The sequence below is a fragment of the Nomia melanderi genome, chromosome 7 (assembly GCF_051020985.1).
Source record: "Nomia melanderi isolate GNS246 chromosome 7, iyNomMela1, whole genome shotgun sequence".
Classification (NCBI taxonomy): Eukaryota; Metazoa; Arthropoda; class Insecta; order Hymenoptera; family Halictidae; genus Nomia; species Nomia melanderi.
The window spans coordinates 18,691,277-18,717,747 of record NC_135005.1 but is presented as its reverse complement, the minus strand read 5'-3'; the positions used below and the strand labels follow the sequence as shown (position 1 = coordinate 18,717,747).

Sequence of the window (26,471 nt, the reverse complement as noted above, 5' to 3'; positions counted from 1 at the left end):
CGTTCATGTGAACGCGGTTATTATACAAACCGAGGCCGATAGGAACCGATCAACCGAATAAATATTTGGAGGCGCGCGGAATCCAGTCGGTACAGCCAGACGGAGACGTAACTTGTTACGACCGAGCCTCGTCGAACTTGTACAGTTTCAAGCAAAAGTTGTGTCACGTTTTGCTGAAATGAATGTTGGATTTTGTCGAGTTGTTGATTTATTTCTGGCACACTCTCGAAGCCAGTTTTCGAACGGATCTACAAATTTTATCTACATATATTTTTGTACTTATTGAATTACTGTATGTACGAAAAGACAGTTTGTTACGGAAGTTAAATACGGTGGTACTGAACTTTAGTTTCACTGTATTTAATTTTTTGCTCGCCCTGTGCGTAGGGTTGGAGTAGGTTCCGAGTGTAAGGGGTGGGGGTGGTCCTCTATGAAAAAGTAAGCTGGAAATGTAGTATAAGTTTAATACGACCGAGGCTCTGTTTCCAGGCAAATGAAATTTGAAAATTCATCTGGTGCCTTAATATTCGTTCCTGCAGTAAGTAGAAACGCTCCGTCGTGAACAGACGTATTAACCGAGTCCCGCTCGGAGGAATATTCAAACGATTCCTTCGAAGCTGGAGCCCTACACGATCAAGATTCCAATCTGCATTTTTTACTCATTTTTCATGAACCCTGCCGAGAATTCCCTTCACTCTACAAACCTTCTCGAAGTCCATAATTCAACCTTCGAATAGCTCCTTAAGAAATTTCTTTCCAACTTGTTTTATCAGTTTCTGATATCCGAAAATCGTAATTCCTCTCCTCGATAAATCACTCAAATATCTCTCAATTTCAGTCCACATTTTTTATCAATTTCTTCGCGAATGCTATCAGTAATTCTCTCCACTCTACAAACTATCTAAAACTTCGAAAATGAACTTGTAAATATCTTTCCCAAAATCTGCTTTTCATTTGTATAATGAAATGTATCGCATTTTGTTAGGCAGAAATCGGCGTTCGCGCCTCAATAAATCTCTCGATAAACCTCTCAAGCATCCCTGAAACGTCGCTCGGCACTATCAAACATAAAATCCAAAGAAGCTCGCAGACGAAACGCTTCGAAGCCCGATAAAAGAAGCGCCGTGGCATAGATTCGAAAGCTTACTAAGGAAACTAGGCTTCTATTAAAACCGACGCTGCAGAAACCTGTAAATTTGACGCGCAAACATCTCCATTCGGCGGATTAGAAAAGGCAGGTTGCGATAACAGCGGATCTATTGCGCGCGCCGTTAAATCCAGACGGTTCCGCGGACCGGACGGAACCGTATAAACAAGCCGCACTCGACCCGCGAGTGCATGGTAAATAAACGTCGGTGTTTATGAGAACTTAGGTACCCCGCGCACGGACCGCTCCCGTTTCCCGTGATCAACTTTTAACAACTCGCGAGCGAACGGTCGATGAATGGGAACGAGGAGCCCGACCGTTCCCGTTTCCGCCTGCCGCGAAGCAATTCGGCAGTTTCAAGGGTGAAAGATCGACCGCCGGAAGAAGTTCGGCGTGGTATTCGCGACGAATTTCAATCTTGCGAACAAAGTACGCCAGAATGAGGAGGGTTGTGAGAAATGTTGGGACACTCGCTGGAAATCGGGAGAGATCCATGTAATAACGCTTTGAAGATTGGTCAAAGAGGGGATAGTCGAACTGCGCGAACAACGATACTGTTAGTACAAATGTTGGAGTTGCAACGAAGGATAAACAACTAGTTGAAAATGTGGGGATCGATACGCGAGAGATCAAGGCTTCTAAAAAATTACGCATCTTTGCTAATGTGTCGCTACGCACAAGACCTCGTCTTACTGTCGAGTGAAGCAAATTTGAATAGTCCATAAGAAATACACATTGTTGTTTATAGAACTCTCGTGGAATGATTTCTTGCAGAGCCGTCGGAACTTTGTAATATCTCCGGGCGCCCGAGCGAAAAAAGGGAGGAGTGTTGTTTAAACGAGAAAACGAGCGGGAAACTTTTCCCAGCGATTATTCCGCGGGAAGAGGGAAAGTTTCGGGTCGGGCCTCCGTTTATTCATTCGCAACGGTTTCCCGAGGAGTCGAGTGGCCGGAACGCCGATCGAAGCGTTTCTCGAGAGGCGCCAGTTGTGTTTCAATCGAATTGATCTGCCGCCGCGGGGAATCGGCCGCGAATCGCGAGGAAACGAGAGCCGAAATGGATTCGGGCGCGATGAATATTCAGCGGGAACGTTTTTCACGCGGGAAAGAAAACTTCGGGTTATTTTATCGACGGGCTTCTTTTCATCGGAGGATTTCTTATGGTGTTCGGGTAGCTTCGATTTGGTCGCTGGGTCGATGCTGTGCGTTCCCGGCGATTTAGTATTTATGACGCTTCGCGGGCCTCGTAAATATCGCCGTTTCCTTTTTAGTGATACGGCACGCGTGCTATCGAAGTTGCTTTTTTGCGCTGGCTGCGCACAGCTCGCGAACTTCGCTGCCTGTTGCGGGGCAACCGTTTGCGGGCTTTACGGCGATGCTGCTAAACGCTGCCTCGATATGGGTTTAACGTTATTCCCTTCGCTGGCTAGATAGAACGGAAAAGAATAAAGGAGGGAATGGGTACTAAATACGCGAATGTACGGAAAGAATGGGGAAATGGAGGGAGATTACATCTTTGTATTCCTACTGCTGCAATGTCCGAATATGCGATGATGGCTTCCTTACGATTGCGTTTTGTTAATACAAAGGAAGAAATAAAATAATTCCTTATTAAACGAAGAAAAGTCGATGAAGCGTGCATCACTGTAGTCGCGCAGATTCAAGTGCAGCAGAGAAGAATGTCGTTGCGCGCACTGCAGAAACGTGTTTCTTCTCGAGTTCCCCATTTCGCGAAGGACGTTTCGCGAAGCAAGTTCCTGCCATATTGGCACATTTGACTTGTCCTTTTGCTGCAGCGCCGTAGCACGTATGCCGTTCCGGAACGAAGTAGCTCTCGCCCGTATCCATCTCTATAAGCGGTTCCTGTTCCCCGCGTCGCGTCGCCGCGCGCGTATGTCGCGACACGGACAAGGAGAACCTACTACTCCATATTTATGTACCCTCCGCGCTTCCCCTAGAGCACGTGTACAGCGCAAACTCTCATAAATGCTCTATTTCCTCTACATCGACCGAACCTGACGGGGCTTTTAGAGAAATTATCTTTCACGCTCTGTGCTTCGCGCATCGCAAGCTGTATTCTTCTATAATTTCCAGCCGCTAGACCGGAACTGTCCGACTGGCAACTGCAAAACGAATAAATCGAGTTTACTTAACGTTTCGACGACCGCCGTCACGTACGTGCGACTTCGTTAGCCACCGATTATCAGCTGGCATCGCGTCGACGTAATTTCATTCCGCCGTTTATTACCCGGCTTTATTATAATAGTAAATTTTATGATGGCTATATTTTGGGGTGTGTTATGAAGCTTGAATTATGGATTCAATGTTTCTCTTTACGCGGGTTACGATTATGATAGGAGGAATTGTGTTGCACCCGAGCACTCGAAATGAACCGCGACCACTTCAAAGCGTTATTACCTACGAGAGAGAATTTCCATTTGTAGATCAAACTAGATAGGAGAAAAATACTTCTTCTTTAGAAACGTCCGTAGAAGAACACCGGAATCCACAATTGGTCGTCGATGATGCGTACTCTAGACTGCAACCCTTCATTGATCGCATGCAATTCAACGTGCACGCACTTATTCGCCTCTGTCTGATCGTTTCTTCCGAGATTTCCTCTTTGACGGTTCGAAATTCATTATTCGAGAAATTCCCCAGTTAATAAAAATATAAATTCAGCCGATGTTTGTCGACCGTCGTGTTTTACATGCCCGAAGCTTGATCCTCCTCCGCGTACCGGGAGCGGCCGTGGAATCCCGTGCGTGCCGGCGGTGTTTGTTCTGCAATCACGCTGAACGAGTTATCTTGATCACTCGGCTCGCGGGGTCGTGCCACGCGCCGCGCGCCGCGCCGGTTCCTCGAGTCTCCTCCGTACGCGGGTAATTGATTGGATTTTATTTGCACAGATCTCTCGATACAGAGAAAAAACCGGCGATAGGGGTTCCTACGGGGTTTCTTTTCTTTCGCTCGTTGGTTGATCGATTCAGTTTGGTTTCGGCTGCTCGAAGAACAAGAAACAACGGGAACTGGCATTCTTTCGCTTCGTTCAAGGTAAGCGACGAATGTGTCATTCGAACATTCTACCATGAAACAATTCACCTACGCGCAACACAGATATAGCTAACAGAATTGCAACAGTAAAATATGTATGAATCAATTTCCTGGCTTTTAGCATCATTTTATGTTATCCAACATTTCTAATTCAATTTCGTCTCGGAAATTAACGAAATTTGTTTGGACTGCCATGATTACTGTTCGAAGCTGTTCAGCTCAAGAAATCGTTGAAAACGCACGACTAACGCACAAAACCATCGCTAAAATCAACGGTCTCCGCAAATGCGGACGGAACGACGCGTCGCGCGCATTAACGCGCGCGAAACTTTTTCGAAGGATCGCGGTTGCATTTCCATCTCATCTTTTTACCTCGCGTTTTTCGTCGCAAATTATCCGCCACGCCGTTTAATGAATTTATTATTAATGCGCGGCTGCCTTTCGTGAAATTCGTGTCGCGGCTGTAATGTGCGGAATTATCGTGGATTTCCGAGTCCTTTGATTTTACGGAACTCCGTAATCAGATTTTAATTGTGGGCTTGGAGGGAAAGGAGTTCGGGGAACCGTGAACCAATTTTTTTCATTAATCACTGAACAGAAAATTCGCGGAAAGGACTGGGTTCTCTTGATTAATGAAAGGATGTTTTGTTCATTTGACTCGTATAAACTGCATTCGTTCCTTATGCTTGAGACAGTAAAAATTGAACGAGTCCATTCGTTTCCTTGATTAAAGGACAAATGATAAAATTACCTTTGATTTCTGGGTCGGAAGCGTTTCGTTCGAGCATGAATTAAAGTATATTAAACGGAATTCCGTTTCGCGAGCGACGCCATGTGTCAATTCACCGGGACGGACGGTGTTCCGCGTCTACCAGAAAATTCCTCCGCCACTTCGGACCGGTCCCGGCAAATATTGAAGCTCGAATTACCGTGAATCGCGCGGTACACTGTCCACGTCGGGAGAAGTTTTGAACGGGCTGGGAAAGGGCGCAGCGCGGATTTAAATTACTGCGCACCGCCGGTTACAACGGAAACGAAACATAGCGATCCCCCTCGACGGCGCTTTTTTCGTTCGTTTTCTGCCTCGAAGCGCGCAACACTCTCTCCACGTTGAAAACGAGAAACGATTTCGATCGTAACTGTTTGCGTGTAGCGTGTCGCACGGAATTTCTCGATCTAAAGGAGAAAAGTCAGTTTTAATATTTTCTGCAATTAACGGAAGACAGGCTTTTGACGAATTGATTCATTAATCTTCTATCGAAGTATGCTTTAATGCCCGCGGTATTGCGAGGAATAAAATGAAACGTGAAATCCTCGAAATTCTGCGTATAAATGGCAGAAGTGAACGTTGGTATTTCATAGAATTAACGTGAGAAAGATTCCAGGTAAATTAACGCTCAATTAATCTTCCAATAAAGTACACCGCAATGTCGGTAGCGGCATAATATTAGCGCTGATTGAAAAGTATCACTGAAGAACTGAAATGAAACTGAAAAAAGTTAATTCGTTTCATCAAGCATATATCGAATGTAAAGCTTCAATGTTCCCGTAATTCGACATTCGCTCGACGAGTCTATGCACAAGTACGTTTTCCAGAAAAAGCGTAATTAAGGCACGTGAAAATAATTCATTTTTGTTGCCTGGCGGGAGGAGCACGTAATTAAATATTCCAGCGCGGTGCGTCGAGTCGCGATCGATTAAATCCCGCCCCCGAAAAAACCGCAATCAATGCAACACGGAATCGACGAGAATCGTGGACGCGTTCGCTCGCGGTAAATAAATTGGTCGCTCGTAAGAATTACAACGACGCGGGATCGTCGCGCGTTATTAATATTCCCATTAACGATTCGCCGGTAGTTCGTCGAAAGCGCAGCGTCATCGGGAAGAACGGTCCACGTGGAATTTCGCCGGTGCGCGAATATTTTCATTAAATTAATCGGTTTTCGAGCGGTCGGCGCGGCTATCGGTCGCCGAATATTGCGTGCTAGGGCTGGAAGCGAGCCTGTAAGGCTATATGCACACGAGCGACATGATCCTCTGTGTCATTCGGCAGGTTCTTAGTTGTGATCCTTTTAATCCGTTTCCTAATGAGATCCGGCCGACACTTTTTGTAGCTAACTTGACGAGAAATCGTACGTAACTCACTTATGACCAAGGAAACTATCACTTGCTAAACGTACGGTTTCCGCCATGGCGTAGCAGGATGTGTTCCTACTTCTACAGCTCTATAACGTTAAGATTATAGTATGTGCGAATGTCGTTATGTCGTTCTGATTTCTTTCGTTTGAATGCAGCGATACGATCGCGTGGCTCGTGTGCGTACAGCCTAAACCCGACGAGCAGAATCGAGTGAGCCTCGCGCAATCGTTCCGTCGTCGAATCGTTGCCGTGGAATGAACCGATCGAATCGATACGCGATCGATCGGATCACGGGTGGAATCGCCGTCGCTGGAACGTGGAGCACTGGCTACGCTACTGCCGAATAATAGGGGATCAATTGGCCGAATTAATTTCCTTTGTGGCATTATAGATTAATAGTAATGATCCTTTGTAGGATGATAGTAACGGGTTTAATCGTTGACGGTGCAAAATAGTAGTGTAACGGTCAATTGTTCTGATTCCATGTAATCGTGACGGCGAGCTGTACTTTCCGCCTAATTACCAACCGCAGCCTCTATCCTTGGTTATCCTCTTATCGGATCAGGCGAATCGAGACTCCTCGTGAATTATTCCCCCCTTCATTCGCTAAGTATGCTCGGTCACAGAGTCCGTTGCGATCGGTGAAATCGAAATTTATATTGTTTCAGCGGAAAGTTACGAGCCGAAGCAGATCGCCTCTGTTGCTGAGATATATTCATTTTGTTCTTCATAATTTTATTTTATATTTGTTTGTTTCTGGTTTCCGATCGTATAATCCCGACATTTGCGGAAATAATTTCTTGCAGAGGAGGAATAATTAAAAGCTGTAATCCAATGGAGTGTGCGCGACATTTGACGGACGTGAATCATTTATCCGTGTAATCATACCTGTCGATAAGTGAATCTCGCCATGCCAGTGCCGGGGCATTGAACCGCTGAGAGCCTTAATTATCCCAAAAACTCGATGGTACATCATTTTATTATTTATCGAAGAACATCGTAGTGTAAGGTTTTCCTAGACACTCGCTCAAACTGTGAATACCGCGGGTTACCAAAAATTCCTGAATCGCGTTGTTTCACACCTTTTCGACTGATTTTCCAGTTACTTCCCATGACAACTAGCTGTAACCTGTTCCGCGGAGAAACGACTGTTCTTCCGTTTACGTACCGTTGTCCAATCCAATTGGGACCGATGGAACTCGTAAGTACGCGGTCGGAATACAGTTCGGATCGACTCGGGAACGTTCCGCGGGACACGTAAAAGTTAGCGTAAGAGGACGGAAAAACGGACGGGGGAACGTTCCGGTTATGGGCAATTCTACCCGGTCCCATCGTGTCCCCGATCTTATTCGTTCCACGGTGCCCGATATCGAATTCTAACCCGCGTCGAGGCAGTTTCCCCGTTCGCGCGGCACAGATTTACACCCTCTTCCGGCGGCGAGTTTCACTTAAACCCGGCCGGATCCGTGGATTTCGCCGCGGCGCGCGACCCTTTCGCTCGAAATTTCAGCTACAATCCGGAACGCGGGACACGCCGCGATAATCGATCACCGGTTTCATCGCGCGCGTTACTCGTTGCCATTAATAAATACCGTGGACTAACTTATGATAATAACGCGTCGGCCGGCGTGTAATCGATAACGCGCGATACTGTCTCCGATAATAGGAGAAAATTCAATTCGTTTCGAGGTTACGGGAGGCGCACGGACCGGTGAACAATGTCGGCCGGCCGATATTCGATATCCTGCGCACCGGCGAGAATACTTCCTGGCCCCGCGTTAGTGTAAATAAATCATTTTTACGGGACGGTCCCGCTCAACGATTTCATTTTACGATCGTTATTTCGCGTTTCTTTCGCGGAATCGTGAATCTCTGCCTGGCCCCGCCATTAATTGTCCGCCGCATTATCGCTCGGCAGAATCGCTCCAGGAATCGAAAGATAATTTCATCTGATCACGTAACCACGCGTTTATCTCGTTGCTGTTTATTCTCCGTTATTCTTTCAGTGCATACGATAACTGTAATTTAGTTACGGAATCGATATAGAATCCCATTTGTCTTTGTTACGAAAACTAAGTAATGTTTCGCTAATCTCTCCGAACTCTTGTAACAATCAGTATGCTGTCGATGTTCATTTCGTAACCCGTCAACTCTTTCGCCAGCTAAAAACTGATGGCATCGTAAATTGCGCTTATTCCAAGTTATTTTTTCGAGCGGACGTCATTAATCGGCTCGGAATTGGACGCGCGAAGCTACTTTGTACGTCGGTCGCTAATTACACGCCAGCCGACATTATCGCGAATAAACAGCGCGCGAGTAGTATCATCGTCATAATAACGGATGAACGGCGCTTATACATTATTAATACAATTTCGTCAAACATCGGGGAAAACGATTGAATTTACTTTCCCCGGAATAAACAATATTAATTAATCAGCCACGCAAATAGAGCCCGCGACCGGTGGAACACTAGCTTCTTCGACGGCGGATTATTTGCCGTGGCGTGTCGGTGACCGACATATACCGCCGTGACGAACAGGAAACCGGTCGGATATGCTCGGCAACGCGAAAATCGTCGCGAATCCATAGAAAACGCGATGCTTCGGCGGTAGAATCAATTTTTGCGAGACGACTGGGCGCGTGGTTAATAATTAACTGAAAAACAGAGGGGTCGTAGCTGCGATGGCATTATCGGGGATAGAATGATTATTCGAACGAGGCTCCTACTGTCACACCGAACATGGCGATATCCAGAATATTACCAATTGTTCTTCGTTAGATTCGTTTAATGCTTCGCAAATAGTACACGTTGCATTCAATGAAATGTTGCCAGTACGAAGATTAATACCAAAATGAATCGTGAAAGCGATTGTGTTAATGGCCGCCGGCGCAGTAAACACAAACTGTTATCATGATACTGCCATTATCGCTATTGTTGTTGTTATTAATACAATTGGACTGTTGTCCACGCGTGTACTCGTTCAGAGAAAAACCGTTGTACCATTTATGAAACTTCAATCGATGCGTCATTAAAATGGAAATAATGCAGCTGCGTTTTTCATCTTTTATTTTCCTTGAAGCACTTTAGCCGAACAACGTTTATAATAGCCTCTGATATTAAATGTATTAATCAGGCGAATCGTTTGAAAGCGCGATGCAAACGTTCTATGATCAAAGTATTCGTAGAGATTATCTCTACGCATTGTTTCCTATTTAATAGCGGAATTCCCGAATGCGAGTCGCTCGTCAGAATCGGTTCCCGCGCGCACGGCGTCGCGCGGGATTGAATTACGTTTCAAAAATCCCCGGAAGGCGTGTGGATGCTGCGTTTGCAAAGAAGGGGCGGCTATTAGGGGACGGAGCGCGCGGGTCGTACGTTGAAGACGGGTTCACGGCGCGGAATAAACGCATCCTTGCACCCGTCTCCGTTTCCGTCGGCTGGAGTGTTAACGGGCGGCACGTTCATCATCAATAACAAGCCCGAGGCAAGTGAGCCAGCCCGCGTCTGCATACTAATACCCGTAACCGCGGCGACACAGCCGCGACACGGCCGAGGCTCGCTATTTCCTATGTTCCGTTGCGCGAGCTAGGCCTGGTTCCTCTGATTCAGAAAAAACTGCATTGCCTCGCAATTCTGCTCAACGCTTTAACACCTGCACTCGCAAATTTAACTCGTTCTTTCGAGTTGGGATCAATGTGTCAGCCATCTTCCTTCTCTACGCCACGACAACCCGCTAATTCCACAACTCGTCGGCTTTTCGCCGCGTTGTCCGGCGAACATTGATTTTTTTCATTCTCCCCTCGAGCCCGCAACGTTTCGAACGAATTAACGTGCCGAGACCGGAGGATTAATCGGTCGGCCGGTTGACGAGAGCGTGCCCGATAAAATCGGGGTAATCGCTTCGTAATTCGAGGCCCTCGACCGATCGATGAAACGTAAAACATCGACGGGACGTTTCAACCCATGGACGTACGGTCGTACGCGAGCCCAGGGCTGAAAACTGATTCGATTTGAGTTGTCGCGATGGGGCACCGTGTTTACCGGCGGGTCTCGCTGCGGATTGCTGTTTGAAGGGTGTCGCATGCCGGTCATCGGCTCGACGGCTAAACGCTGCGCGTATTTCATAGTCCTTTGTCGCGTTTCCTACGGTTGTATGTTTCATGGCGAGCCTCGTTGCTTGGCAACAGAAAACAGGACGAACAAATCTAAGTAATGAAGAGAAAGAAAAAGAAGAAAGAATCCGTGTGACGTTGTATCTAAGATTACCTTAATCGCGAGTAGTATGCGAATTAAATAGTAGAAATAGTCGAAATTTAATGCACCTGCTGAATTCCCGAGTGCAACGCGCCATGAAATTGTAGAAATAAAAGAAGGTCACCGAGCGAAACGAAGGGTAACCGGAAAGATGCAAACGGTGCTCAGTTTTCAGAAACGTCTACGCAATATACGGAATGTGACGAAGCGAACCTAGCCCCGTCCCACCCCGCAATCCGCCCCAGCCACTTTATTCGAACTGCTATGAAGTTCCCACGAATCCAATATTTGTCCTCATCGGTGGCCCACGCCGGATTCCGGTCACGAATACTTGCTGTGTTTCAGCCGAGTCCGGGATAAATGGAATGAACGAGGAATATCCCAGCGACGGGTGTGTTTCTCGGCGACGAGGGGGGGGGGCGTGTCAAAAGACAGAAGTTCGATAATAATTATCCAACGAATTCGCAGAAAAAGGGAGACGACCCGTCAACTACAGGGAACAAAGAACTTATCGGACGAGTGGGCCGGACCGAAAGGGAATCCGTGAAATTTAACAAAGCGGGCTCGGCCCCGGGAATTTGAATGACAAAGGGAAAAATAGAGGTCCAGGGACGCGCCGTCTTCGGCAAAGGATCGGCGCGATGCCTCTGAAAGGCGCCAGTGGAAAGATGCTAGCCTGGATCAAACCGAATCTCAGGAGGAATCGAAGGATCAAGCGACTGGTGACCCTGCTAGGCGTCGCGCGACACTATTGCGCGAACTCTACTCTACACGGGCTCAGGTACCTCGTCGATCCGGAATTGCACGTGATCGAGAGACTCCTGTGGATGGCCATATTCGTTGGGCACGCTGTCGTCGCGGTGTGGTCTATTTTGTACCTCATTTGCCAAGTTCAGGTAATTTTCTTTGGTACATTCAAATTGTACGAAGAACTTTCATTGACAATTGTCTGCGGAGGTTATATTACTTGTAGGGTAATAGCTGGTAAAATTTCATGGAGTTGCTTTTATATTGCTTTTTGATATTACTTCCAAGCGTTGTTAAAGTCTTCTAGTTGCTAGAGAACGTAACTGTGTTACTACATGAAATGCAGAGGAACCTAAGAAAATCGATACGTTAGAAAGCCTCGATGATTAATTTTCGATTGGACAAGAGTGACGCGCATAGACGCATCGTCAAGCTCGAAAATATTCGTGTGCGCGACCGGGCGACGAAAGTTCGTGAATAGCAAAAAAAGCAAACGCGGTCGGACAGATCAATCGCGGTGATTCATTAGCGGGCCGCGATCCAGTGTCTCGACGTCCCGTTAATTGACGTATCGTCGGGTATTCCGTGAAAGTTTAAAAAGCCGGTTTGCGCGGCAGTGGTGCCGCGTACCGGACACGTTTCCACGCAGCAAACACGATTTGTTATTCAATTACGGGCCCGCGCGGCCAATTATTTATTTAGAATATTCATTTAGCTGTCGGTCGACCGGTTCAGTCCGGCGAATAATGGCAAATCTGAATATTCAAGGATCGAAATCCGGTTATTCGGGGCCGAGGCTAACGCGTGGCGCGGCGCGGTGCGGTGCGCCGCGCGCGTCGATTCGGTTTCAGGAAGTGCCAACGTCCATTGGCATCGAATCGATGCATCACAGGATATCGCACGTCCCGTTCCCGAGCGTCACCCTGTGTCCAAACGATCGCGTCGATTGGGATAAGCTTCTGGAGCTGGAGAAGCAGATTTTTCCGAACAACACGCAGCCGCAGACGCTGAAGACCTTCCGGGATCTCATGGTTAAACTGTCCGTCCTTAGTTTCGGTGATTTTCATCTGCTCAACTTTCTCAAGTATCGTCGACTGGATGGACTGAACGGTAGGTGTCTGTTTCCATCCGCCGATTCGTGTTTCTAAACTCTAGCCACTATAATTCGATTATCCAATAAATAAATCGAAAAGCAGACGCGGAATAAATCCCAAGAACAGCGTACCGATTGAGCCAGCATCACGCCAGAAACGTCGTTCCGTTTCATCGCCATCGGAAACTTTTGATCGACTATCAGATTACCTGGAGCAATTCATCGCGAAGTAGATTCCCTCGCAAAGAACCAACGCTTGCGTGCGACGCGAGTCCGGCCGTGTAGCGACCAGTCGCCGCGAAACTTCCGAGCTTAACGATTCCTCGGCGGCCCCGTAATTCAGCGAAATGAAGAGGGTCCCGCTAAATGTTACGGTGTCGGGGAAAAAAGTGGGCGGTGGCTTTTCTAGAGGATTGGTTTTATTTATGCTGGCGCATTTGCATGGAACCCGAGCCCAGGCTACGACGGTGTCCTCCTTATTAAACGTTTTTCAACGACGACATCAGCGCCGCGAGGATATCGTCGACCGCGCTCGCTTTCCCGTGGGACGGTCGAATTAAAATTTCCCGATCGTCGCTTTCCTAGTTTCGCCCGAGTTCGCAGAAATGCAGCGCGATTGAAAAACTAGACGGAACAGCGGCCGAGCCGGGAACCGGTCGAATAATGAAAATCTCCGAGGAATACGCGGCGGGAGTGGCATTTCCATAACCAGGTTCAAGCGCATCCTTTCGTGGTGTTTGCCAGATGTATCGTTCTCTGCTATTCAACTGACTGATCAAGCTTTTATGTTTCTCAGTGCTACAAACTGAGAAGTTTAGTAAGTCCAATGCTTTCGACGAGAACAGATACAAAAGAAAATCGCTCTGTCGAAAGTGAACAGGTGGGAAAGTGTCGCTCATCTTGTAGGCCAATTAAGACCAAAAAAGGCTAATTACACTGAAAGCCCGCGGAATGACAGTTTTGTTTTCTAAGTTGATGGCTTTTTCGGTCTCTTTGCTTTTCGTATCGCAGGTTTAAACGTGACCGATGCGTTGTTGCGGGTGGTGCCGAGCTGCGAGCAGCTTTTTGCCCAGTGCTGGTGGCGAAACTCCGTACGGGACTGTTGCGAGATATTCGAGCTGCAGAAGACCGAGTACGGATTCTGTTACTCCTTCAACTCGCAATCGACCGAGACGGTGAACCGCCGGAAGTACCATGGGTACCGAGAGCAGCGTCCCCGCAGGGCGACCAGCTACGGCGCCTGGAGCGGCCTCAGGGTCACCGCCCGGATGGGGAACGTGACCAAGCCTCCGGATTCGCGTGAGTATCCTTGCATCTGGAACTTCATCCACGGACGTGTTTCCGTGTTCTTGCGACAGTTGCACCGATCGCGGTTTATGAATTGCCGTGTACGGTCTGGTTCCTTGAGTTCCGGGAAGATTTACTGATATTTCATTGCTATATCTGAGAGAGAGAGATAGAGAGAGAGAGTGCTGTATCGTTTTATACTGTCATATAATCGTTTGTGGCAAATAGTTGAAATTGGAAAGTAGCAATTAGGGAAAGAATTCGCATCGAGTAGCGAAGAAAAGTTTTGCATGAAGCTGAAATCTCCATTTGTAAGTTTCCGGCATTAATCGTAAATTTCTAATCAACCAAGTTCAAACATTTAATTAATTCATCACTCGACGAAGAATTCCAATAAAGCAAAAACTTATCCCAGTACTTTACTTGGTTCCTGGCGACGGAATAGTCCGCGCAGCCCCTATCTCGAGATCGTAACGCTGCCCGAAAGTGTGTCAATTACACGCTGATAAGAAATTCATCAAAATTCATATTCCCCGGACGAATGAAACTCCGCTGTACCCGGTGGCGAGCTGTTCGGCGCATAATATTCTCCACGGTGCCGCGGCGCCATTTAATTTTATGTCCGCAACCCTGCAAAGTGACTCTCGGCGAGCATCTTGGTGGTTATCCGTGGTTCTTGAAAAATTCCCAGCGACACGGGACTAGCTACGTTGATAAACGAACCGTATTGTGCGGACGAATGGCGTTCCGAGGTAGCGACGTTGTTCCACGCAGATTTAGCCGGCTGTAAATAACGCGCCCTTCTGCCGCGTGTACTTTTCTCCCACTCCACTCCGCCCTTTCCGCCTTTCGCATAATTTTACGTGTCTCGTTATCCGTGACGCGACGGAAACGTCCTAATTAAATGTGACGTCGAGCAAGTTTTGCGATACATCAGACAAATTTCCTGGGCTGACGGAGATGGAATAACGACGCGGAAAAAATCTTACCAAGATCAAAGTATCGAATACCCCAATAACTTCCGATCTCCGACACGTGTCACGTTAAAACTCCTGGCAATTGAACAGTGAACAGCCCCTTGTCGGCGCACTCGACGCAAAGTCCCACAAAGCGCACTCGCCCCGCGATATCTCGTATAATCCCGAATAGAGATTCGCTACGGCGGAGTCGTTGAAACTCGGCGACAAAGGTGAACAATGCCGAAAAGCTTCGAGGACCTGTCAAATCGTAAAATCGCGGGTAGAATCGAGTTTCCGCGATATCGGAGTCCGAAAGCAGCCCCGTGGATTTTTCGCGCGGTGTAAAAGGGAAAAAGGTCGACGCGAGTTTCTCGCCGGCGGAATCGTAAGTTAGAAGGGGTCGAGCGTGGAGCGGAACCGCGGTAGAACTCGACGATCTCCGGGGCGGACGCGAAATCGTCGTGCGGCGGAGCAAGTTTTACGGGAGTTCGACGGAAACGACGGCCATACTTGCCCGGCTCAATGGGCATTCAGTCATCAAAGTGGTAACTCTGGGATCACGTGACCGGCCGCAGCAAATTCCAAGTAATTTAACTGCCTCGTCGCCGGGAAATTCGAGTGATCGGGACTCGGGCCTGCCTCGAAACTGCCAGCCCGTCGCGACCCGTCGTAGAGTCCACGACACGCGAGTTCTTTCGAGCGTATTTCAATGCCGCGCCCGGCTTACAGCGCGCAAGATTCCGTTAGCCAATCGATTTTACAATTTACGAGGAATTCTTTCCCCTCCCGACCGCACCGACGCTCGGCTGCTTCGATAACTTTGCGGCCCAATTCGCAAATCAGTTTTTCTGCAGCTACCGAGAAGCTCGTTACAGTCGAAATACGCTCGGTGTAGTCGCGCGAGTTACTTTTACTAGTCCTCGAGAGCGAAGAGATAGTTGGTTCAATGATGAGTTTCTTTTGCGTATTGTCAGGTTAAAGAGAAGTTTTCTTGTATCATGCCGAAATATATCGCGGAGATTGAGGAGACTTTAAATGATCATCTTAGCTCGTTTCGAATTGATACTAGTTGCCAAAGTATCGACGGATATCTTCGAAACTTTTGCAGAGGAGACGGACGGCATTTTATTCATGTTGGACGATCCGAGAGTGTGGCCCAACAATGGCCGAGTGATCCCAATGAAGTCGCTGACCACTATATCGTTCGAATGCATCTCTGGCTTCGCTACTCAGGCAGTCCTCGACTTGGACGAGAGCAAGGCGCCTTGCAGGCACAGGCCCGAGAATGTGTACACTCAGGAGACTTGCATATCGTTTTGCAAGCTGAACCACACTATACAACATTGCGGCTGCAATCCTTCGTTCATGTTTCCCACGAGTAGGTCCACGAATATGTATCTATCGAGATCGAAAACTAATTTAGAATCTTTGGAAATATTGGAAACAGCATCAGCAGTCAAAGCGGTAGAAATTAATGTTCAAATATCTACCTAATTTCTAACGATAGAAAATTATTCGTTTGCAGCTTCGACTCGTGAATGCAATGTTTCAGATTTGCTCTGTCTAGTCGATCATAATGGTAAGATGTATAAAATTCAATGAATCGTGTCTAAGGTTACCGATCTAAGAAAAGATTCATTAATCTTTTAATATGGCGCAAGATCTATACAGAGATAATGTCTTCACTGGTGACACCGACGCGACCGACAAAGATGCCGTGGTCTGCAATTGCCCGCCGAGCTGCGATTATTACATCTACACGCCCCATTTGGCTGCTGTGAGGATGCATCAATCACAGGACATCACTCTGGACGTACACTTTTCCAGCCAGACGAACTTCCGGTACAAGATGGATCTGGTTTACACTCGGCTCAACTTTCTCGGTAATTATCGGGAGATTTTCTCCGCGCCGGGCACGGATGCGGGATGAATCGCAAAGCGCAATTAAATTTAATATCGTTCTCACCTCAATGATAAGCTGTCGGAATCATCGACAGAGGGAATAAATTCCCGTTTCACGCGGTCTCTGTAAATTACAACGAAACCGCGTTCCGCATAAAGATCCGCAGTGCGTTAATCACGAGAGCTGTCATCGTATTAATAAATTTCTCGTCGAACGAGCCGGCCGCTTTTCAATCCGCGCGTTTAATGAACCCGCAACGAAATGAATCGTTTCCGCTTCGCATCAAGATGGCGCGGGTAAAGCCTCGAATTTGCTGCCGGATTGCTGGGTACACATCATTTCGGCCGCTTCGTCCGAATTCATATTCAAATTTCGAATCTCTGGACCGTTGTTCTCGCTGGAAGTACGGAGGCGTTCATTCAAGATGGGGGATCTGCAATCCGATTCAGGGATTTGCATTTCTTTGGACGCCGTACCCGCGAAAAGTTTGCTTTTGTGTCGCCGGTGTACGGTTTAAGCAGCGGAGAGCGAACCGATACGAATTAATTCTAGCGAGAGATACCGGAACACTGGGGTCTGTGTGGACTCATTGACAGCGGCTGGGTCTGGTTTCACCCAGTTTTTCGTCAAATATAGTGCAGCTGTATAATGACTAAAGATTGTAAAGTTTCCTAGTGTTTTTTTTTTGCGAACTCTAAAGTTCCTTTAATCTATTGGAGATTCTATAATTTAATATCAATATGCATGTTTCCAAAGAAACTAGGCACCGTCGCCACTAACATCGAGGAATTAATCGACACCATGACAACGTACCGTTCTGATTCCCGTTTAGATCGAACACGATCAGAGGAAACGTCTCGAGTTCCCATCAGATTAGCCCACCAAAGCCTTGGCATATTCTCGTCGGATTAGCATATCAATGAAAGGGGATGATCGGTTGAGTCTTGGGTTCTCTTTTGCAGTGTCTTTCGGCGGCATAATCGGCTTATTTCTCGGAGGTTCATTAATCAGCGCGATCGAGCTGATCTACTACCTGCTGGTCGCCCTGTTCTCGTACCTCGCCTCGTGTCTGGCGACCGCCAAACAAGAGACCGGAAACGGAGGGAAGATTCTGCCCAGCAGACGCGCCGATCTCCCGTCGCTCCTCGCGTTGCCCATTCCGGATTACGGTCCACGAAAAACGAGATCCAGGAGGTTCCCGATCTTAGTGAATTACACTCCCGTGAAATCGAATTTGAACAGATACTGAGCCAACCAGGAACAGTCTAGTTTCGTAACCGGCCACTCGCCGGAATCGCGATTACCGTTACTCGCGATTTATCGGCGACGTTGATGGCCGAATGAAAAAACCAAAGAAGAAAGAAAGAGGAACCGGAAAAAGAAGCAGAAGAAGTTGAAGAAGCTTGAGCGGGAAATTGGGGATGGAAAATGAGGGACCGCATCGATTTCGCGTAACAATCTGGTTTTTTTTACTGCAAATAGAAACTTCCCGGATAGACGGCGATCACGCCGCGGAACAGCGAACGACGCGGCGTGGCGCGGTAGCGCGACGCACGCCGATGCACAAGGATAACGATCGTCGCTCCCGTGCGGCCGTTGGAATTATGTAAACGCCCGGATGCACGGCGCAACGATAGGAAATCGATGCGTTTCGAGCGTTTTTAGACTGTCGTTTTCTGCGTTTATGCTCGCGTTTACCGGTCCCGATTCGCGATCCGTGATCCGCGATCGGATATCGGAGTTATCGGGATCGCTTTGCAAACGTTAACACGCCGCACTGTGTGTATTGAATTTAAATGCAGCGAGATCGCGCGCGGCAAGTTGCACCCCTGATTGCCCATGTTCGCTTAACTTAGCCGTTGCTGTTAACAATCTTCACTCTTCGTTCGGTGGAATGTATGTGTATCGAGTCTTTGTAACAATAGAATACATATTGTAGAATAAATGTCTGGTTCGCCTAAGCGATGATCCGCCGATTGCCGTTAATATCTTTTCACTAGGTTCAACTCCCCTTGCCGGTTGAGCTTCCCCGCGAAAATCGGACTGGCAGCCGACGAAACGCGAAAGTTCTCAAGCGGCAGATTTTTCCCGGAAACAGGTGCACGGGCGACGAAGCAAGAGAGAATGACGGTTTGCTAGGGGCGAAACGAAGAGGACCAAGGACGGGATATGCGCGCGAACCGTCTCGGCCCGCGAAGTGGAAGGGGCCGCGCTGGAACACTTTACATCCGGCCGGCTGAGATGGAACTAAATGTACCGGCCGTCCGCCGGATCCCCATTTAGCCATTTATTATTTATGAGACGACGGAGGGCCGAGCCGTGGGGGCAAAGGGTGAGGCGAGAAGTTGCGCTGTCCATCGTAGGCGACGAGGCTGCGGACGGAAGAGTAGAAAGGCGGAGGGAAAAAAGAATTCTTTCTCTCTCGCGGACGCTTATCTCTTCCCGGGCAGGTTGTCGGGCGCGCGAGATTTATCCGGCGTGAAAGGAGACACTCCGCGGGGCCGTCTTTTTTTCAGACGGTTTTAAAACCGTCGGTCCGCGGCTTAACCCGAACCGCCTGCGAACCGTGGCTGCCAGCGAGAAGATTCCCTTCGACAGAAGTATCGCATTATATCGCGTCTCCTTGCGCGGAACGTTTTTCTTCGAAACTTCGAATCGTTCTCCCTTAAAGTGGTTCCTCGGTTACATCGCCGAGTGTCGCTCACTCCGGGCGAGTCTTGGAAACAGGTGAAAGATCGCGGGAATAAAACGCGAGGCAGGCGAGCGACGTTGCGCTCGATCTTCCTTCAGTTTCGATGGTTCGAGCTTCGAATTCTTTTTGATGTATTCAATTCGTTTGGAGAAGGTAGCTGGCAAAAGGGTTCGCCGACTGTTTCGAAGACTGCAATCTGTCAGTTAATTGCTACCTTTTCACGAGGAAATCGTCTTCGTCACTCCGAAGACACTCTCGATACATCGTGACACATAATTTCGAACGGAACGGAACCGTCTTTGACGGGGTTGTCGCTGTCAGACGCGAGGGGTGAAAGATACCGTCGGAGGGATCGTTATCGAAAGTAATTCGACGGATATTCCCGTCGCAGCGCGAAGAAGAAAGCATCCCCCTTCGTCCCCGAACTACTCAAGAGGTACGTGAAGGGTTTAGATAACAGCACGCCCGAGAGTTACTCCAAACTTTCTCGCTTCCTTCTCGGAGGCAGGCCCGGTGGCTCTTCTTGCTCTCTTCCTTTTTCAACCCTCGCCTCACACTCCTCGTTCCAACCGTCCTCACCTTTCACCCCCGTCGGTCGGCTTCTCAGGCGCAGGCAGCAACTTTCCTACGACAGTTTGACAAAATGCAGATTTCCTTCGTTTCCCTGACAACGATCGGTTTTTCTGCTTACTCCTCTTCCTTCCGCCTCCTCGTCGTTCCTTTCCGCTTCAGCCTAGCGCCCGTGCGCGACGTGCATGCTTAAGCTTCTTCCTTGCTCTTGTCCGCATCCCGCTGCAGGATAGTGGCCAGTGAAGCCTCTTCTCTCCTCGCACACGACTTCCTCCGCCGTCGCTCCTCGTCGACGTCGACGTTTATTCGGCTACTTCCGACGACTGCCACCGATATCGACGGAGTAGCATTTTTAGAAACGTAACAAGGAGTCTGACTGCCGATCCTGAAGGGTTCGTGTGAATTTTGAATTTTCTTGTACGGGTGCAATTGAAATTATTGGTTGTAACGTGTACAGGGATAATCTTACAAGCTCTGCATTGCATTTTGGACATTAATGGACGCCGTAAATGCATAAAATCTGCAGTGTAGTTGCGATATATTAGCTGTTACGTTTTTAGTCGGTAGTGATTATTTAGCTGTAAGTTACAGAGTTTACCGCGTGCCACGCAACAGCTTTAACGAGGGTGTGCGTATCGTAGCTGCCAGAGTGGATCACCGCGTCTTCGTTCCTGACACTTTTATCCAGCCGTGAAGGCTGACGTACCGAGATCAACTTGGATTTAACTTGTAGACCATTCCGGAACCCGCCCGTGTTATCACAGACTGCTGCGAGCTCCCAATCGGAATTTTTCTGTTCGTTGCAGCTGCTAGGTGCTTGCACTTCGTGGGAATATTATAAATTGATGAAAGTGTCGGATACGGTCGGAACGAAACACTTTTCTCTAATGTCGTCATTAGAAGTCTAGATGCTAATGTACAGAACGAACTTCATCGAAATCACGCTCTTTGAATCGAAAGTTTCATCGCGTTGCGTGAAATCTTGATTTCACCGAGACTCTCAGTGGGCTACTCATTACCGAGTGCACATAGAGAGAGTCAGATTTCAGCAGAATTTGTTCAGCGGAAATCCCCCGATCATTTTATCCTCGTAAAAGGTGTCTGGTTCGTCGTCCAGGCGTCGGAACGTCGTGTAACGTCAGAAATTTTGAATTCAGTCGGTGAAAGCTCGGGTCTTGGGGCGGACCGCGAGTTAGGGCGGCCGCCTCTCGAGGAACGTGGCGCAACGTACGAGCACTTTTAGCTGCTCGGCGAATTCATTTCAGCCCCGGTATTATGGACGTTTTCGAGGACTGAACGAATACATTTGCCGTACACCCCGTGAACGTTGCCGCGACGTCCTCGACGATATCATTCACCGTGACGCCGCGAGCATTTCGGTGAATGCGGACGAATATACGCGCGCAGGACGCGACAAAGTATTTTCAACCTGGTGTGCGCATTACTGTGGAATTGCGCGACTTCGCTGAAAGACGTTCCCTCGGCGTTTTCCATCGAGACGCTAATCATCGCGTTGCAATGTTTATTTGCGCATCGTCTTCTCTCATCATTTACTAATTGTGGCGGAAGTATTGTAATTTGGATGATTGGTCTATACTACAATTTTGGACAAGTTGAACTTGTTAGTTTCGATGGATGAAACCACTTAAAAACGTTATTCCTATCCATTGCTTCCCTCTACTTTCTCCCAGACTACTTTTATTTTTGTACGAATAAATACATTAAATATTTCCTAATGTGTATTTTTGCGTCAAGATGGAGCTCAGGGATTAATGGATGTTTTAGTTGGTACAATGTCGTTATTATAATTGGCCGAACGACGGTGCGCGAACAGGGCTCGTGCCCGATTCGCCATTCAATATTCATGTAACAAGAATTACGGAGCAGTAACTTTTCGTCCCGCGGTTATCTAAATCCTCCGTTCTCCTCGAGCAATTCAAAGAGGAAGGTAAGAGCCTGTTCCTCGCTGTTCGTGGGACGAGGGGAACATCCCCGGTATTACCTCCGATAAGGGTCCCCGGGACGGTATCTGCGCCTCTCGTTCTCCACGACAACACGATTATCCGGCTCGTCTGGAACGAGTTATTCTTCGGTATCGGTCCAATATTACCAGGATGGATATTTTTCTCCAGCGTGCGCGCCACGACAGAAATCTCTCCACGCGTTCCCCGGCAACGATATCTGTCTTCCCATCGAATTCTTCCCGTTATGGATGTCATGAATCACTAATGTTGCGATTCCCGTCAGCAAATTTGAGAAACGCGGACATAAATTCGAAACTGTACCGTGAGGATGAATTTTACAGCTCCGAGGGAAACTGTTTCAAACTTTTCCCCACAAAATCGAATGTTTCTATCAGAAAATCTGGGAAACACTGAACTCGACGAAGAGTGGACATGCTCACGTACGCAATTCAAATTTATATCTTAAGGTTGAGATTTTTATCGATTCAGAGGAAACTATTTGCCAAAGTTTCTTCGACGAAATTGAATATTTCTATTAAAGAGAGACTTATGAGAGTTCGACGAACACTCGACCCCCTCACCGCGATAAATTAAAGCTTTTGTTCAGCTGCGCAGCGTGTTTGTTCTCCGTTCGTTCATTTTATAGAAATGCAGTCCGTGGAGGAGGGAAGGGCGTGCCGGGCACCGTGATGGGGAAGAAGTATCGTTTGCCGGGCTGCTTTGTTGGTAACGTCGAAACGCGCCGGTGGTAGAACTGGCATTGGATCTCTTCCAAGCGACTTTAAAGTTCACCAGCCCCAGCCCCGCGCCGGAAAAATTGGAAACATCTTCGGTCGGTGTAGAGCATGCGGATTTCTGTTGGAAAGACAGTCCTCGAAGTTCGATCTCGCCTGAAAATTGGAAGCGGCCGCACTGACGTGCAGCGTTGAAGAGTCCTCCGTTCCCCCGGTGACTCCTCTAACAATCGGAAACCGTATTTTCCGCCGCGAGTTATGCGAATTCCAAAGTGAAACAGATTTAAAGTTTCCGAATGGGAAACAGGAGATCACCGATTCCTCGTGTCGCGGGAAAATTAAACCTTCGGAGCGCCTTTGCCGCGGCTGGAATTTGTTACGTCGCTAGATAGATGTCTATTGATTTAAATAAGACACCTGGCTTCAATTCCAATTCTTCACCCAATTGACAACGTTTAATCCGTGGAGCACTGAATTCTTTGACATTTCTTCGTTCCGGGTTGATAGGCGAAGGACCGATAAAGATTTCCGAGATTTCATCATTTTCAAACTGAATCCTACTGACGAAGTCAGCTCGATCTTTATGCCGTTCGGGTTTCAAATTTGAACGGAACCGGCGCCAAATGAAACGAATCCTCCCCTGCACGTTTGCACTCCGGTGTTGTCCTTCCGCGGATCCGGGACTTTTGACTCCGCGCCAGGGAACGCCTTACTACGGATGTCACCGCATTCAACGCTCCTCGGTTTCGACGTCGATAAACTTTCGGTATTCGATTCGAAAATCGCGAGAGAAATCGAGGTCCACGTGTTACACGGTCAACAGTTTCTTTCATGGTTCTCCTCGAAAAGAAACGGTACGATACGAACAAGATTTTCCGCAAGTTTCTGTTTTGCAACCGTGTTTATCTCTGCAACGTGCCGCTGGGATCCAAAGCCGGTTCAGAAACGACGCGTCGCGTCGCGACGCTTTTTTATTCCGCAGCACAATCGAGCGTGCTACAAGAGCCAGAAATATTTCCCTGCAACACTTGGTTCCAGCGTTTGCTAGTCGCGCGTGGTCGCTGCTTTGATTTTTTCCGTAACGTTGCTCGCGAGATGCGAGCAAACCAGGTTTTCGATTTGCCGAGCAATCGGAACGGCGCAAACGCGCGGTCGTTACCGTGAATTTTTCGAAAATACTCAACGAATTGAACCGTCGAATCGCTTACAACGCGGGGGTTCACGTAGCCCCCGGATTTCAATCAAACTTTTTTTGCGGTGAATCCGAACTGAAAATGGGTGTGCTCGTCTGTGAGCGCGCGATTCGCTCGCAAAAGAAGCGTTCATTCTCATCGACATGCACGGAGGTTTATCTGTTTTTATTTGTTGTGCCGATCCGGCAAATAAAACGTTTTCAAACCGTCTTAACGAACGTCGATACAGTATACTTCGACTACGTTTTGCAACAATTTTTGCGCAAACAATGTGCGACAGTCGTGGCATGTGTTTCCAGTTATTCCCATCCCGAACGCAGTGCAAATTGTTTTTTTTTTTTTTATTGAAGTCGGTTGACTCTGCCGCGATGACCTGTAGAAAAATTTGACAGAAAAATTCGGCGAGTATTGTACGCGGCGTGGTAGAGCACGGGTAATTGTGAAATACAGGGAACATTGCAGAGCAGCAATTACAATTGAATGTGTAAATATCGGTGCGCGTTGTTGGTAAATCTCGAAACACGATGGCTTCCTGATCGTTCGCGAGCGTACGGCTCTACGTACGGGTCTCCAGCGACGCGATAGCAACAGCCGCGTCGAGCCGCCGCGCGCGGAAATGCATAACTCTCAATTTACACGTTGCCGGCGAGCGCGCGCTACCGACTGATATTACTTCCGTTCCGTCGATACAAGACGCCGGAACGCTCTTAAATATAAAATGTTGCATATACCGAAGCGAGCCATGCTTCACTGCCCCCGAACGCGAGCCGCCCCGTTTCCCTGACGTATTGCCGCGAGATGCATCGAGATATTCACGCTGAATCTTCGTTTTATTTTATAGTTGCATAGTGATACTTTTCTCAAAAGAATCACGAACTTATTGCTTTCCCTTGTGGTTTGCGAACTAGAATTTAAAAGTGGGACAAGCGGACAACTATAATTTATTTGTAATTTCTTATGACACTTCGAGGTGTGTACTGTCTTACTAGGAATATGTCTATAATTTCGACAGTTGTAAAATAATCAGTTTGAAATGGGTCTATTCGGTAACAAGATTCCTTTTGTTTGGTGTAAATATTCGCTGCACAGTAAGTAAAGACATCGACTTCAATAGCCGAGAGTTTGGTAAGTCTCTTTACATCGTCAACGCGGAAACAAACGTTGAAATTAATATTTCTTGTTAAGAAGGGGGCCGGAGGTAGCACCGCCAAGATACAATCCTCTTCAGCGGAAGAGCTGAAGTGCTTAAAAAGGAGACTCTAAGCTGCGCGGCATGCTTGACGCGAAGCTGCGGACTTTAGAGGAACTTCTTCCTCCGCTTCTCCTTCTTTCACAGTCTTCGAAATTTAAGATGTTCGGCTAACAATCATATTCGGCTGCGCGCGCGTCCCGGCTTGTCGAAACTCTCCGGGCTTTAAGTTCCGGAAGTCGGCGCAGCCGCCTTTGTGCCGGTCTTTGTTCCGCTGGAAGCCTCCTTCCTCAACAGATTCGAGAACTTTGAGAAATATCTCGGCCGGCGACCTGGAAAATTCAATCGTTTCGATCGTGTCAGCCTCGCCCGGCAAATATATCAGCTCATTCCGCGAGTAACGCCCTCTCCTCGCGCGATCGTGGATTTCTTCTGTCTTCGCTTCGATTGCGCAGAATTGGATTTTCGGGCACAGTCGAAAAAATGGTAAATATAACTCCAAGGTTCCTGGCGGAGTCCACAGTCTCGAGTTCACTTCGAAACGGAAAACAATTTGTCGTATCCGAAAGTTGGCCTCCATGATTGCGCGCAAAATGGCGGCGAGCGGCGGGGCTGTATGCAGAACTTTCCGAGAGATAGTTCAACATAACTTGATTGCGATCGCTACTGAACTTGGGAATTCAACTGCAGAAGAAGGAATTAAGTTATCCGCGGCATCGACGAATACCGATCCACGATTCTTCTCGTCAGTATGCTGGGGTGGATTTTAATATTGTCCCATAAACTCGAGAGAAAGCAAATTCCATGTTTTATTTCTTGAATTAAAACCATCGGTAATGATGTAAAAGTTTGAAGATCCATCATTTTTTCGCTGAAAATCAATAACTTTTCCAACTGCAACGTAACAGCCCCGCGCCACGACTAACAAGTTAGCGTATCCATGAAGATCTCCGTCACAGCAAACCGATGTTACTTACGGTATGATCGAGTACGTATTCCAGGTCAACTTTAGCAGCCGTTTCCGACGGATGTCGCGCGCAACGCTGACGCCGGCATTGTCACGTGCGACACACGTCTCCGGGAATCGTGTATTTTCGACGTCATCTGTCGCGTTGCAAGCGTATCCTGGAAACGGTGACGTACCAAGTTTCTTCGGGCACGGTTAAACATTTTCGGTAGGATGTTACATGGCTGCGTAACGGGTTTCACGAGTGAAGTATTTTCACATTTTAGCAGTCATTCAACCGGTTATAGAAATTTATTTACAATTCTGCGTTCTCTTCCGGCGACTTAACGTCATATCAATTCCCATATTGTCCGATTGATCAGTTCTTCAATTTTTGTCATTTCTGTTGTGTTTTCACTGAGAATAATTTGTCGTCTACCTTATTTACCCTTATTTCGGTGGCCATGACACTCGACAGGAAGCGTAAAAGGATATCAAATATTTCGCAAAATCATTGCTGCCGTTAGACCGAACATAGAGGCCCCAATTTCAAACGGAACAGCTTCCATTCGTATCCGGATGCGATTAATAGCGTACGG

General features: G+C 47.8%; 1 protein-coding gene across 1 annotated transcript; it reads left to right on the top strand.

Moving 5' to 3' along the window:
- The first annotated feature begins 11,236 nt into the window (after positions 1-11,236).
- Positions 11,237-18,437, top strand: LOC116425065 (pickpocket protein 19-like). The gene is made up of 8 exons (XM_076369004.1): positions 11,237-11,491; positions 11,569-11,579; positions 12,235-12,452; positions 13,447-13,734; positions 15,790-16,059; positions 16,207-16,260; positions 16,343-16,564; positions 17,547-18,437. The coding sequence occupies exons 1-8, from the start codon at positions 11,237-11,239 to the stop codon at positions 17,831-17,833; spliced, it is 1,605 nt and encodes a 534-aa protein (XP_076225119.1). The 3' UTR covers positions 17,834-18,437.
- Positions 18,438-26,471: the final 8,034 nt, after the last annotated feature.